The sequence below is a fragment of the Misgurnus anguillicaudatus genome, chromosome 16, assembly GCF_027580225.2.
Source record: "Misgurnus anguillicaudatus chromosome 16, ASM2758022v2, whole genome shotgun sequence".
NCBI classification, from domain to species: Eukaryota; Metazoa; Chordata; class Actinopteri; order Cypriniformes; family Cobitidae; genus Misgurnus; species Misgurnus anguillicaudatus.
In genome coordinates, this window is record NC_073352.2 from 21,852,651 (window position 1) to 21,867,957 (window position 15,307).

The 15,307-nt window shown below is 37.3% G+C and overlaps 5 protein-coding genes across 5 annotated transcripts; 2 read left to right on the forward strand and 3 right to left on the reverse strand.

Moving 5' to 3' along the window:
- The first annotated feature begins 218 nt into the window (after nt 1-218).
- hnrnpa0l (heterogeneous nuclear ribonucleoprotein A0, like) lies at nt 219-1,674 on the forward strand. The gene has a single exon (XM_055177692.2). The coding sequence runs from the start codon at nt 278-280 to the stop codon at nt 1,169-1,171; it is 894 nt and encodes a 297-aa protein (XP_055033667.2). The 5' UTR covers nt 219-277; the 3' UTR covers nt 1,172-1,674.
- A 1,256-nt stretch (nt 1,675-2,930) lies between these two features.
- Nucleotides 2,931-7,327, reverse strand: gsr (glutathione reductase). Its single transcript, XM_073854342.1, has 13 exons — nt 6,733-7,327; nt 6,516-6,542; nt 6,333-6,421; nt 5,742-5,811; nt 5,457-5,604; nt 5,266-5,320; nt 5,052-5,151; nt 4,881-4,967; nt 4,586-4,753; nt 4,239-4,350; nt 3,874-4,013; nt 3,651-3,776; nt 2,931-3,506 (listed from the first exon to the last, which is right to left on the reverse strand). Exons 1-13 carry the CDS (start codon nt 6,988-6,990, stop codon nt 3,357-3,359), a joined length of 1,530 nt encoding a protein of 509 aa, XP_073710443.1. The 5' UTR covers nt 6,991-7,327; the 3' UTR covers nt 2,931-3,356.
- A 1,928-nt stretch (nt 7,328-9,255) lies between these two features.
- Nucleotides 9,256-10,365, reverse strand: uqcrq (ubiquinol-cytochrome c reductase, complex III subunit VII). The gene is made up of 3 exons (XM_055178450.2): nt 10,226-10,365; nt 9,639-9,805; nt 9,256-9,433 (listed from the first exon to the last, which is right to left on the reverse strand). The coding sequence occupies exons 2-3, from the start codon at nt 9,790-9,792 to the stop codon at nt 9,339-9,341; spliced, it is 249 nt and encodes an 82-aa protein (XP_055034425.1). The 5' UTR covers nt 9,793-9,805; nt 10,226-10,365; the 3' UTR covers nt 9,256-9,338.
- A 57-nt stretch (nt 10,366-10,422) lies between these two features.
- timm8a (translocase of inner mitochondrial membrane 8 homolog A (yeast)) lies at nt 10,423-11,545 on the forward strand. The gene is made up of 2 exons (XM_055178449.2): nt 10,423-10,563; nt 10,952-11,545. Exons 1-2 carry the CDS (start codon nt 10,453-10,455, stop codon nt 11,111-11,113), a joined length of 273 nt encoding a protein of 90 aa, XP_055034424.1. The 5' UTR covers nt 10,423-10,452; the 3' UTR covers nt 11,114-11,545.
- An 89-nt stretch (nt 11,546-11,634) lies between these two features.
- LOC129422483 (magnesium transporter NIPA2) lies at nt 11,635-15,031 on the reverse strand. Its single transcript, XM_055178448.2, has 6 exons — nt 14,896-15,031; nt 14,112-14,253; nt 13,922-13,978; nt 13,624-13,714; nt 13,374-13,534; nt 11,635-13,291 (listed from the first exon to the last, which is right to left on the reverse strand). Exons 2-6 carry the CDS (start codon nt 14,251-14,253, stop codon nt 12,615-12,617), a joined length of 1,128 nt encoding a protein of 375 aa, XP_055034423.1. The 5' UTR covers nt 14,896-15,031; the 3' UTR covers nt 11,635-12,614.
- Between the last annotated feature and the right edge of the window lie 276 nt (nt 15,032-15,307).

The window sequence follows — 15,307 nt, forward strand, 5'->3', positions numbered from 1 at the left end:
TGAACCTGAAACCTTTGTGTAATAAATGACTTTGCAGGGGAGTTTTAGACAAAAGCTGGGTTACAGCTACATTCACAAATTTGTTTTGACCTATGTTATTGTACATTTTAAACATGCCAAACTTTAATTGATGGGATGAGGCAGATTTGAGCGCATCACTTTTATAACCAATCAGAATCAACATCGTATACGCTGACGTACAAAAAAAGAAACGCCCCTCGACATTTCAAAGCATTGATTTCTCTCGTTGCGTGTGAGCCGTGTGTATTGTAAGAAAATGGCGAAGCAGCTTTGTAAACTATTTGTTGGCGGCCTGAATGTTCAAACAACCGACGATGGGTTGCGGAATCATTTTGAACAATATGGGGTCTTAACCGACTGCGTAGTTGTAATGAACCAGCAGCTGCAGCGATCTCGTTGTTTCGGCTTCGTAACGTACTCGAGCGTTGAGGAAGCGGACGCCGCCATTGCCGCCAGGCCACATGTCGTGGATGGCAACACCGTGGATCTGAAAAGAGCTGTGGCCCGGGAAGACGCCGTTAGGCCAGAGGCTTTAGCCAAGGTCAAGAAAATATTTGTTGGGGGTCTGAAAGAAGACATCGAAGAGGAACACCTCAGCGATTATTTCTCCCAGTTTGGTGCCGTGGAGAAGGCGCAAGTCCTCACCGACAAAGACACCGGAAAGAAACGAGGTTTCGGCTTTGTGTTTTTCGACGACAACGACTCTGCTGACAAGGCCGTCCTGATGAAATTTCACGATATCAATGGACACAAAGTAGAGGTAAAGAAGGCGCTCACTAAAGAGGAGATGCAAGCCGCCGGTGGTCGTCCAAGTAGGGGTGGAAGGGGCGGCCGGGGAATGGGCCGTCCTCAAAGTGGCTACGGCGGCGGAAGAGGCGGTTACTATGGCGACTACAGCTATCAGAATAGTGGATACGGTAACAACGGCAACTACGAAAGCCAAGGTGGCTATGGAGGAGGTTATACCGATCAGATGAGCGGTGGGTACGGAAACGGCTACACTAACTTTGGCGAGGATTACGGACAACAGGCTTCTGGTTACGGTGCTGTGAAAAGTGGCTATTATGCCGCCAAGAGCAGTGGGCCATACACACGTGGAGGAGGTGGTGGTGGTGGTGGATATGGAAGAGGAGGTTATGAAGGATATTAAAGCAATGTGACTCTTAAAGTCTATTAAGTTGAATGGTGTGGGTTTTGTAAATGCAAAACTATTGGACAAGCAACTGGACTTTCAAATGAACTGTTTGGGTGTTGGGTTTATATTTGAATAACCGGGGGGGCATTTGACAACTTCCTTGTGTCGTTGTTTGGTGCCAGTATACCAGCAAAGACCACATTGGTTTCGCTTTTACTTATTTTGTTTGTATTTCATATGGGCCTGTTTACCCTGATCGGGCCAGTACAACACCATCTTTATGGTGTCCTCTGGTTTATTGCCTGTCCATCGTTTTGATAAGAACTCAGGGGTAATTAAATTTTAAGCAGCTCATTATTTTTTTCCAGGACCCATCAACTGTTGAATGTCTTTATTTTAAACGTAATTTAATGTTTTAATGCTTTAAAATCAGTTTTAGCGTTTATTCAGACGTTTATTCACTTTGATCCAGTGGCCATATTATAAACCTTTTATCCATTAAAATGACTTTTTGGTAAGCTCTCGGTTTTCTGTGTAATTTATTTTATCTACAAACACTATTGATTCAAACAACTGTATTGCATGTTAGATGGTGATTTACATTATTGAAAAATATGCTCATACTAACTAAAGATGAATTTGCATTAACTAAAACATTTAAAAACGACTTTCTATGCTTATGAGGCACAAACACATTTTCAAAACTGCATAGTTAAAAATACAATTTAAATGAGACCCTTCTTCATTGTTTAAACATTTTTAGTGCCATCTGAATTTTTAGTGGTCCAACTGCCTCTACTATAAACGGGTCCTATATTTTGCTTTGAGAAGGAAAATTCCTTGGAAAATATATTACAAACGGTTTGTGTTGTGTACTTTATTTCAAAAGGCTTTTTTCTAAATTTCAGTCCTTGGAATGTGTTTGTTGTAGAATAACCGGATCAAAAACTAGGACATAACTCAAGCAGTCCCCCAAGGCAAATAAGTAATGAGATTTTTCAGTAATGGCTTAATTATTTGATTCTTCCAACATTTGAAACTACAACTACAGCAGCCACCATGACATCAAAAGATTATAGTAGTTTTTGTTGGGTATATTACTGATCATATGCTGTATTAATATTATATTAAGCCTAAGGCCTGTTGTTTCTACACAAGGTTATAAGACACCCAGTTAAACTTTCGTTTCCTAATTAAAAGAGCCCAGGTGCGATCCTGCGACTATACCCCGATTGTTCTCGCCACGATTATCTTGAGAAGCAAGGTCGAAACAACCGATAAACAAGAGTACGTCATTTTAGATTAGAGAATTCGTCCAGCTGTACTTCGCTACATTAACAATAAGGTATCTGTGCAAGCTAGGCCAAGGCCAAGAGAACCTATAAGCAGAATATATCATTTTAGATATGAGGAAGGATTCAGCTGCACTTCTGCTACATCAAACAAATAAAATAAATTGTGGCAGACCGAGACCAATGAGAAGAATGTACGTCATCTCAGATAAGAAGTGTTTGATCTTACTGTATAAAAATGGAGTCAGATGTTAGGAGGGCAGATGATCTTTGAGGGGTGTTGATTGTCTCACTTTGTTGGCTCGAGCGAATAAAGTAATTTTTGTTTGGCACCTGGAACCTTTGTCTCCTGAGTATTTTTCTTATGAAGATTCAAGCTAAGACTTTTGCCACAACATCATCTCTAGCTAAAAAAAGGTTTGTTACTTTGTTTCAGTGGATCATGGTATTTCTAAATGTATAAAGTAATAGATATAACAATATTTAAGAAAAACGATATTTATTAAAAATCCGTAAACAGAAATTAACTATTAATCACACAAATATATTTTTTATTTTAAACATGTTTACAATTAAGTTTGCCACATATTGAGCAATCACTACCTACTACCCACCCATACAAAATGCAACTCTGAATCCATCCTTCACAAAATGTTGGAGATTTTAAACATAATCAACCCATCATAAACACTGGTCCAAACAATACCCTCAGCACTTACCCAAGTGCTATGAGACATCAGGGCAATGGGGTACAATAATATAATCTTCATGTATTAACCATTGCCAATAATATATGAGTCCAGGAACAAAACAAGTTATAGTTTTCTGCTATGTAGATTTTAGGACAATTGCCCTAAATGATTGCTTTATTGTTTTGATTGATATAAAGTGGTTAACAATGATCCTGATTAGCGCAATGTAACTAGCTCCTCTGAGGATGTAGGGTGTATGGCAATGGTTTTGTCAAAGTCTGCTTTAGTAGCCCCCATGTTAATGGCCACGGCAAAACCCTGAAGCATCTCATCACAGCCAAGACCCTGCATATGGAGACCAACCACCTATAAAAAGTTAATATATAAATTACTGTTCATTGATGGATTTACTACTGCTTTAAAATTAAGGTTCATTCATGTTATGATTTTAACATAACTCGGTAGCAAACCAAGGAATAGTCATATATAATTAAGATATTATGCCCTCACCTTTTCATCTTTTCCTGCACACACCAACTTCATGATGCACAGAGACTTTTTTGTGGTGATGGCATGGTACATAGGAGTGAAAGAGGTGGTATAAACCTTCACATTGTCCTTTCCCCAGCTCTTAATTGCTTCATCTATAACACACCAATTTTCACAACCATGTCAGAAAAGCTCACATTATCAGATTTCAAAATATAAACTATAAAAAGGCATGAGATTTTTATGCTTCATCTTCAGTTAATCCCACTGTTCCAATAGGTGGGTGGCTGAACACAACAGTCGGGATATTATTATAATCAATTTTGGAGTCTGCTTGGCCTTCAAACAGTCGATGAGCGAGCTTTCTGCCAGCAGCAATAGCAACTATTCATGCAGACCAAACAGTAGACAATGGAAGGTTTATAATTAGACAATAATATACATTCCAAGTTAAGAAGAAAAACTATAGAAAATTGGTTAGTGGATGTCACTGATGTTACAGAAAAAATAATTAACATATATGTTAAAAACAAGATCACAAAAACCTTAAGTAAATTTAAGATATTTAGGAACAATTTCTCTTTCAGGATTCAGACATTAAAATCATACCAGGTGTAAGAAGTGCCTTCCCACAAACATCCCCAACAGCGTATATGCCTGGACGAGTGGTGTTCTGGAACTCATCCACCACAATGTGTCCTCTTTCATCAAGCTTCACACCCTAAAACAACAACACCACCATATACATCACCTGTTATTTGTATCAGTAAATAACATTTAAAGATAAAACACGTTGAGGAAAGAAAATGTAACTGACTTTGCAATCACTAAAATCATTAAAATCTCTTGCTAATGAATACATCGACAATATTTTCTATGTTTACTGACAACATGCAACAGGTACTTTATAGTTTAACTTTTGCTGAATAATGTTTTTGTTGTAAAATCATTTTTACTATTTGACTGAGGTTGAGGCCAGCAGTGTTGGGTTCCCTGCCGATAGCCCAGAGCAGACAGTCCACCTCATGAATGGTGTCAGATTTTTCCTGTCCATCCTTTTCGTGAGGATCCTTTGTTACCAGTGTAACAGTGAGGCCTTTATCAGTCTTTTCCACTGATCTTACCTACAAACAATATAAGTTCACAAACACACGCTTAGGATATAATTAAAAAAACGAATTATTACATTTTAAAATAAGCCAAATCATAAAAAGACCTTATCTGCATATTACATTATTTCATACTAGTTACCTGAGAATTTTTCCGTAAGTCAATACCATGATTTTGCAATTCTTTGGTGCAATTTGAGCTTATCAAGGCATCAAAGTTCCTTAATACCTTGAAAAGAAAGAACACAGTCATTGCATAATTTACAAGATTGTGTCTTTTAGTTAGTGAACATGTAATGAATAGAGATCTTACCCTGTCTTGCCGAATGATGATAGACGTTTTGGACCCTAGTGTGGAAAGGATACCAGCCATCTCCACTGCAATATACCCTGCTCCAACTATGACACTACGTCTGGGAGAAGATATTAGGATTAGTTACTTTGTAATAAACTAAATATATTATATATATATATATTGATAAAGACAACTCATTTAAATGCTTAATGGCAATCAAATCACCACTTACTTAGGGCAGGACTCGAGTTCAAAGAATCCATCACTGGAAATGCCAAAACCAGCTCCTGCAAATATACATTTACATGTATGCTATCAGCACATGTTGTCTTAATAAAGTATTATTCAATGAATTACACAAATTACACAAAATGTTGATATAAGACAAAGGGAGTTTTTTTTTTTTTAAATAAAGTTGCCCACCTGGCACATCATTCTCACTGACAATAGACGGATGTCCACCAGTGGCGATTAATATATGTTGTGCAGTGTATTTCTTTCCATTGACTTCGACAGTGGGTTCAGGGTCATCAGTGAACCTTGCATAGCCATGAATGCTTTCAATTTTGCCCTGTGTGCAAACACAAACAGGTCTTGAACTTTAAGTAATTTTTATGACAATGCTACAAAAATAGACAAATCCTGGTGCTATGTCTTGCACAAATTATTTTATCTTTATACTTTCAGACTGAAATTAAAGCGGCCTACCTTGTCAAGGTTGTTCTGGTAAATCTGATTGAGGCGACTGACATAGGCATCCCTTTTGCGTTTAATAAGTCTGAAAATAAACCGCCAATGAGTTAATTCCAGTGTTTTAACTTTCTCATCTCATTGACTCGTTGAAAATCCTGACAGCTGAACTCTCTACAGATTCTCCATTCAATACGCCTGTCACACCTTAAATCTTTTTGTGTGAGACAAACCAAACACACTTAAATTTTTACTGGTATTACACCACAATGGGGAAGCAAAACACACTGAAATTTGCAAGATACAGAACAAGAAGGAACTTGACCCTACTTAACTGTCATGAAAGTTATTGATCACATTATCAAAAGGATCCGTATCCTTTACACATTCAATCTATTTTAACAAGGACTACACAAAACAAAAATACTTCTGATCTACTTTTTTCTTCTACCTTCTTCCACATGTTTGTTATTTAACTGTTTAAACTTTGTGAAGCTTTTTTCATAAGATTCCCTTCTTATGAATGGCTTAATTGTTTTCCTCCTTGGATAAAAACATCTGCTAAATGTCTAAATATAAATCTAATAAGAACAAAAAGTGCCATCTTACTGCCAGTTAAAATGTGCTTTTGCTCCTTCAAAGCCATAGTCTTCATGATCATGGATATACTCTGCATGGGAGGATGCATTCCACATGATCTGGAAATATTGCAAAAGACAACTTTTAGGAATGTATTTCTTGCTTAACATAAAAAAAACTTATTTATAATGACAGCAGCGTAGCAAAAAGTACCTTTTTTGGAACACAACCAACATTCACCTGCAGCATAAGAGAAATTTATTGAATTAGTAACCCACATATTCACAACATTACGCACAAAAACATCCTTATCTGGAGGCTTCCCAAAGCATCCCTGTTCATGTGGCCTACTGTCAACAACTTATAAGAAGATCTGTATGGCGTTTTGAGTCATATGTGGTACTGCAAGAGCAGGATGGTCTTTACTCACGCAGGTACCTCCAAGTTTGTGACTTTCGATCACGGCGGCGGTTGCACCGAGTTCAGCCGCCCGCCGTGCTCCTGCCAATCCTCCGGATCCTCCGCCTATCACCAGGAAATCATAACGCTTAACCGATTCAGAGGCCATGGTGCGGAAGAAGATTTTAGGAGAAGACAGCGATAGCCCAAGGGAAAGAAGAGGTGCTCGCAGGCGAGTCAACGGGCTTAATATCTCCATAACCAGGAAGCCAACACCCCCGGTGAACATAGCAGTTGAACTAATGGGAGGGACGTGAAAGCCTGTGCTTAGTCATTGTGAAATGGCACAATAGTGTGTAAATCCCAGAAGCAAGTTTGGACAATAGTCACAGTTAATAGTCATGATGATTATTACTGCCCTGCCCTCCAGTGTCAATCGTGCATCCAATCCCGTGTGCTGAACTTTATACTGTTTAGTTTTGTGATGAGCCACGATGAAAATCAATATGGCATAAATTCACAATGACAACAATGCACACTCGTGATCGAAATCTGCCGTTATTAACTATCAAAACACTTTAAGGGTACATTTTAAATTGTCGAGGATAAAATGCATTGAACTATGGTGGCCGTCTTTATATTTGTAAAGTCAGAAAGAAAACACCAACATTACACTAAATTGAGCATGCGCATTATCACGTGCTGCGCCAATCGCTCATGGAGGACTTGGTTTGCTTAAAGGTGCAGTGTGTAATTTTTAGAAGGATCTCTTGACAGAAATGCTAAATAATATACAAAACTATATTATCAGGGGTGTATAAAGACTTTTCATAATAAACCGTTATGTGTTTATTACCTTAGAATGAGACATTTTTATCTACATACACCAAGGGTCCCCTTACATGGAAGTCACCATTTTGGGCCGGTGTCGTGAGCAATTGAGTCCATAGATATAAAGGCTAGATGGCTCGTCCGCGCTGCTGGCCAATTGAGTGCAACGTCCGCATTTTGGCGGCCATCTTAGGACAGGGCGCTCGCTCACTCGTAGCATTGAGTTTTAATGATGCAGGTACTTTTAAATGACCATAACTTGCTTAATTTTTTACCGATTTTCAAACGGTTTGGTTTGTTATAAACGTCAAAGATGTACCTATGACACTGCATACCTATACTAAAAATAAAAAATAAATTCATGAAACATGTTAAAGCATCCAGAATTATAGCCACGTTAATAACGTTTGTAAAAACCCAAACCGTTTGAAAATCGGTAGAAAATTGAGCAAGTTATGGTCATTTAAAAGTACCTGCACCATTAAACTAACTGCTACGCGCCCTGTCCTAAGATGGCCGCCAGGTGATGCCGTTAGGGACTCCGCCTTGAGCCATCTAGCCTTTACATATCTATGATTGAGTCCCCCCTGGCAATTCTGCCCCCCTAGGACCACAATTGGTACCTAGCAGTAATGCCTGGTCAAAAACTTGTCATCGCGATATCTTGATGCTAATGGCTAATCGAAGCTGCGTTAGCGGTGTAGCAAGCTAGGTACTTTTTACAAAATAGAGGCATACAAAATATTTTTAAAATAAAAGCTTACAAAAATTATATAATTAATGAACTAATATTCATGTTGCAGACACGTGAGCAGCTTTGTGTCATCGTCCGCTTTAAAAAAACAATACTTTTATTTTTGTAAATATATACATACCTTACGTTTTTTTTTTAATAACAAAAGTGTAGTAATCATGGCTTATACATTATAATTTAAAAGTGTAATTCAACTATGTAGTAATCATGTACATGTATTTACAGGTAAGTTATCGACCATATTATTGACACTGGTCACGTTAAGTGAGTTTGAAATTATGAGATATATTTTATTTGTAAAAAAACTAAAATGTATGTGAATGCTGCAATACGCTTAATTGGTAATGCGTGAGAAAATCATTTAAATAATTTTTGATTCTCAGTTGCTTGATATCATATTGCTTTTGATATTCCAGCAACGCCAATATTATGAAAGTGATATAATAAAGGAAATTAATTGACATTTAATTAACCTGTTTACATACCGATTTGGAACAGTGAACAAAGATCATTGATCATTAAAACAAACCATTCACACAACGCAGCATAGTAGCTTTAACATTACGAAGAATAAACCCTTACGAAAATTAGTCATGGTTTTACTACAGTTAAAAAAACTATGGTTGTTGTAGTAAAACCATAGTAACTACAAAATGACCATGGTTTTCAAAAACCATAGTTAAACCATGGTTAGTGTAGTGAAATCATGGTTTTGCTCATAGTAATCAATACACAATAAAACCATGGTTAATTTTCGTAAGGGAAGACATGCAAAGAACCAGATGTAAACCAGATGTAAAACTTAATTCAGGTTTCTCAAGATACTTAATAATAATATAAAAGCACTTTTTCAAAACAAATTAAATAAATAGAAACGTTTGTTATACCAAGACACAACGCTTCAAAATAAAAATGCTAGTAACAAGGTAAATCACTGCAAAGTAAATATCACAGGCAACAAGCCAGGAATACATTTTCATAAATACTTTCTTTATTGATGAATTGTACAGAAACAAGAAGTTACACATGGACACATCTTCAACTAAGTAGTGTCACTGGTCATTCTCATAGTCTGCCGGGTTTTTTCTTTTGCCCTGTTCATGGACACGATTGCCCCATGTGTAGGTCAGGTACATCAGAACCATGGCTGTAGGCAGACAAAGAGACATTTAGTAATTCACAACCAAGATTTAAAATTGCTTCATTAGCATGGTAAAGTGTCTTTACATTGGCAAAGCACTGAAACAAAATATTTAGAACAAAATGTGCATTGTGCACACAAATGCATCTAGCTAAAGTAATACAGAAAATATAAAAATAGCTGAAACTTAACCTTGAACAACAGGACTTACGTGGTGCAACCTTGAATACAGATGATGTGAATCTTCTCCACACATTGGGGATTCCCTTTGAAAAGTAGTTTGGGAAAGCCCTTTGCTCAAAGGGGGAAATGCTGTAGGTAATCACATGCCTGATCTTGGCCAAATCTCCGAAGTGACGACCCATTGTGCCAAGAAAGCTGAACCAAAAAAGAAATAATGCATTTAAATTCCACAGTATGTATAAATATAACAATCACTTTTGTCTTTCCTTATAATTTGACATTTGATAAACAATCTATGACAAAGGTATCTAATAAAAATTTGTTTAGGTGCCAGATCAATTTTCACAGACAGAGCTGATCAGCACATAAAACCCACAGCCTGGTTCTAAGATATAAAGCTGAAACTCACTGAATGTTCAGACCACATTTATGTGCATTATGTGGCTAGGCTAGCTGGTTTTAGCAAGACCTTGACATTCATCTGTAACTGTCTTTGTTTAAATTCGAGTTGCGTCTTTCGTAAACATTCACTGAATCTTTTAATAAATAGACGGGTCATTATTTAATGCAATCGAAATGAAAATACGAAATACGAAAACATTACTGTTTACCAACCTTATTGCTTCTAAACACCCTTGTCCTGCAGTCGCGTCGGTGACTTCCGCGTGGAATCGTACGTCATATCCGTGTCCTGCTTTCCAGTGTGTTTATTGGTGCGCCAGGGTACTGTTTCCTGGTTATCGAGGCACGTGAAGGTCAACACCAGCGCTGGAATAGCGTACTCAGTAGTCATCATAACCTTTATAACTGTTTTCGATTAGTCTTTGCTATTATTTTCTCCCATGGATAATCAAGGAGTTACAGCAGACCCTCAACTGCAGCAGTTTATCGAGATCGAGTCTCAGAAACAGAGATTTCAACAGCTGGTCCATCAAATGACAGAAGTGTGCTGGGTAAGAGTTTTGCTGTCATGTAACCCTGCAAAATGCATAGATTAAACATCTAAAGATATGTCTGATATGTCTGTTTTATAATCTTCTGTTTCATTGCTGGTATTGTGAGCATTTTTATAACTGTGCAGGTGTTTTACCTAGTTTTTAAATGAATAAGAAAGCAGGATGTTCAGGAAGGTCTTCTTTCCAATAAAGTGTAGTTCCAGACCTATATAACACCTTAACAAGTTTATCGTGGTCTTAAAATGTACTTGGAAAAACATAGGCAGGTTTGGAAGTGTTTCATTATCAGGAAAGAATGCAGAATTGAGCAAACGTGATGTATAGCAGTTTATCAAAATGTATTCATGGCGCCAAACTATCTGTAATGTTATCTTTGTCTTTTCAGGAGAAGTGCATGGATAAGCCTGGTCCGAAGCTTGACTCCAGGACAGAGGTGTGTTTTGTAAACTGCGTGGAACGATTCATCGATACAAGTCAATTTATCCTTAACAGACTAGAGCAGACGCAGAGGAGTAAAACATCATTTACTGAGACTATGACAGAATAGTGGAGCCTCAGCCACTGCCTGGATGACAACACCTAACTAAGGCTGTGGCATGGGAACATAAGAACTGTATCAAGAAAAGATCAAGATTTAGTCTCAAGGACAAAGTGCCTCATTTTGCCTCCTGTATTTTGAAGGCCATATATTCTAAAAACGAAAAGGATGCATGTACAGTCCCACAGCAAGACCTTTGTATTGCCACCAGACATTTGACTTGATGAAAAATATGAAATATAACACACATCCAGGAACATAACCTTTCAGTGTTCTGTTTTTATGGATCTAAGTAATTGAAATCTAGAAAAGGCTTTCCTTTCACAACTACCAGACCGGAACTCAAGTCTGGAATGCATTGTCTTACAGGGAATGCTTCAATGGCTCATATAATGTCTGTTAAAATTGCTGGACTTAAAATAAAGTCAGATAGCACTTTTAGTTACTCACGTGATGTGTAAAAAATGCCTTGAGCTAGAAAGAAGAAGTGCACGAATTTAATAGATTTCAAGCTCTATAAAGACACAAGGTTACCTAGAAATAATCTTTATTAAAATCTTTACATAGACACATATAAAAGATACATTAAAGAACACAATGCGCCCAATGTTAACTAGATTATCCTATTAATAAATTAAGCTTATAAACTAGGCAAACTTTTTGGTCCTGGAATAAATAAGATGGCACAACATAAGTTGGTGTAACGCAGACTATTTTACACTGTTTTACTACATATGTTTATTAAATGTAAACCTCTGGACATTCTTGCTACTCTGAAAAATATCAACAGTTTGAAAAATATAAGGCAAGATAAAAATATGCATTTTCAAGTGAAGGTATGTCTTTAGCATTTAAAGGGCCCATGTCACAAGACTTTTTTAAGATGTCAAATAAATCTTTGGTGTCCCCAGAGTACATATGTGAAGTTATAGCTCAAAATGTCATATAAATAATTTATTATAGCATGTTAAAATTGCCACTTTGTAGATGTGTGCAAAAATGTGGCGTTTTGGGTGTGTCCTTTAAAATGCAAATGAGCGAATGAAGTGCAAACACTGATCATAATGATGGTGGTTTGTTGAAATTGAAACTCAATTGTGCTGTGAATTATTTTCTCTCTTTTTCTCTGCACTAAATGGCAGTGCTGTGGTTGGATAGTGCAGATTAAGGGGTGGTATTATTATAAAAAGATCCCCTTCTGACATCATAAGGAGAGCTAAATTTCAACAATCTATTTTTTCATGTGCTTGTAGAGAATAGTTTCCCAAAACGAAGTTACTGGGTTGATCTTTTTCACATTTTCTAGGTTGATAGAAGCACTGGGGACAAAATCATAGCACTTAAACATGGAAAAAGTCAGATTTTCATGCCATGGCCCCTTTAAGACTTAAAATATAAGCAGTACTTAAACACAACTTGTTAAAGAAAGATGAATCTCACAGTATTAATGGCTTGCTAAATGTTTTTGTAGTAGCATATACAGTAGAAAAATATAGTTTAGTAGTCTTCACTAAGCAGTTTTAGTGAAATTTTCTTTTGTAACAACCGACCCATTGCTCCTCTTGTCATAACTCTCAGGAAAACCACCCTTTATGCTTCTTTCCTTAGTCTGATTGCTTTCATCTCCAGTGATTCTCTCATCAGATGGCAGAGCGACATAAGGTTGGTTGCATATTCTATCTTGAGGTCCATGGTGCAGACATAGAGGGAGAGAGTCCAAGCTAAAATTGATGTCCTTGAAACCATGAAGAAGAAAAATGCCAATGATTATGGTTAGAAAGCCACTAACAGTTCCGATGGCCCCATCAGTGGACATGCGAAGCCACTCCTTAAACAAAATGGCCGAACAGGCCATGACAGATATGGTGAAGAAGACGTAATAAATAGGTGTAACTAAAGAGGTGTTAAATATGTCGAGGGCTTTGTTGAGGTAGCTTATCTGAATACTGACGCAGATTACAAGGCATACAAGCAGAGCCCAAAACAATGGCTCCTTCAGAACTGCAGTTCCTGCAAACAGCTCTTTAATGCCGATGCCTAAGCCTTTAACACAGGACACGGATAGTGAGCCAATCACAGAGCAGATGAGGATGTACACTAGCACGTTCTTCTGACCGTAACGAGGAGCGACGAAAATGATCAGAGCCAGGCTGCTCACAACAATGCAGACGGCAAAAACAATAAATCCTGTAATATACAAGAAAGAGAATAAAATCCTTAAAGCCTTTAACAGTATTGGCCACACACATTGCTGGTCAAAAAAAGTTACCTGGATCTTTGAGTTTCTCTGCCATTGCGCTCAAGGAAGCAACCTCTTCCTCCTGTGGAGCATGGAATACCATAACCGTGGAGCCGAAGATGCACAGCAAGCAGCCAATTTTTCCATGGATGTTTAGCCGTTCACTCAGAAAGTATGATGAGAGTACAGCACTAATATGGACAAATGAGGTTGTATAGTGTATTATTACGGTTTAAAGGAAAGCAAAGATTATTCAGACAAAAACATTTATTTAATTTACCTGACCAAAACGCTCAATGCTCCCAGAGGCGTTACCAATGTGGCAGGTGCAAATGCATAAGCTGCAAAATTTGCTGCCTCACCTATTCCCACTAAAAAAAATAATTTTAAGTGAATGTGGAGATACCAACATTTACAAATACACCATTAACAAACACATTGTACATTTTCTATGAATATTGATTGGCTGGATAAGGATGCCATTGCTGTTATTTTAAAAATAGAATAACATTAACAAAACGTTTAAAGGTGTCTGCTAAAGTCCTACATGTGGAATATAATGTAATGTAATGTCATACTTGATATTAGCCCCGCCCACCACAACCATTCTTTCAGGTATGCATAGCCACCTTGACCTAAGAAAAAAATGTACAGAACAGCTTTGATTAAACAAGGAAAACGCGTGACTTAATCACAATAAAAACATAGTTTTAGAATTTTCTGACAAAGTATTGTGCATTGGTAGCTCAGTAAAATTACTTGACCCACCTGCTCTTGTAGAGCCATTTTTTGCTAGTCGCAAAAGGCCTTTCTTTTTTAATATAAAACTGCCGCCGATGAAAATAGTGGAGCTCACAGCAAGTGCCAGACCAATGTAAAAGTCAGAGCGGTATGCAGCTTCGGAATCCATCTGTATGTTGATACAATACAAGTTAACAATCGTGTATGTTACACTGCACAGCCTCATCGGCTAATGTCATAAAATACCGCGAGAGCGATTCGAAAGCATTCGGACCTGTCAACTAACGAATCGCTCTCGCGGTACTTTGATGTCATACGCCTGTTGATCTGCGCGACGCCTCATGTAGTCAAACACCTTATTATACACTAAACATACTGAGCTGCCTAAAGAGAGCATTTATGTTTAACAGGCGAGTTCTGAGGCAGCGCATGTGCATTTACATATGACGCTTAAAATGCTGTCTAGGTAGGCAGCATACTATGTTTTACACACAGTCAAAAACTGAAAGGGAAGAGAATTGGGTCATATGACTACTGCATTTACATCACAAGTTGTCTAAAACAAAGAATGCCACAGTTAACTATTAATCTTCACTGTACATTTATAACTAAAGACCATATAGCATTCATAAAGCTACATAAAAAAGTTAATGGTGTTTTAAACCGAAACATGGATGATTTGGGTTGGCGTATAAATTTAAGCGTATTTTACTCTAGCAATTGCTATCGGTTATGTTTCTTACTTATACGACTCAATCAAAAATACAATAAATAAAAAATAAATACAGCAATTGGGTTTTATTTGACGAACCTTTTCTTCGTATCATCCATCGGTGGCGTATTTGGTCTCGTCTAAATAAACTTCCTGGTAAAGTGACTGACTGTAACCGGGTTGCCAGATTCTCTCTAATAACAACCTGTCAAATCTTGTCAGCCCCCTGTCCGAGCATCTTTGGGTCGTAGCATATAAAACTCTGACAATATTGTCAAGCTATAACGACAGCGTTAATATCAAGTTATTTTTATATTTCTAGGTTTAAAATTAACTTTTACACTGCAGCTTATGGAAATAAATACGGTAACTTATGTGAGCTGAAACCTTAATAAATAATAGATAATTAGATAATATATCTTAGATAATTATATTGTTTTAGTACACTATTAAATTACATATTGCACTATTTTAGCGTAAATATAGCCTACAAATTATGTTGCACTGGCAA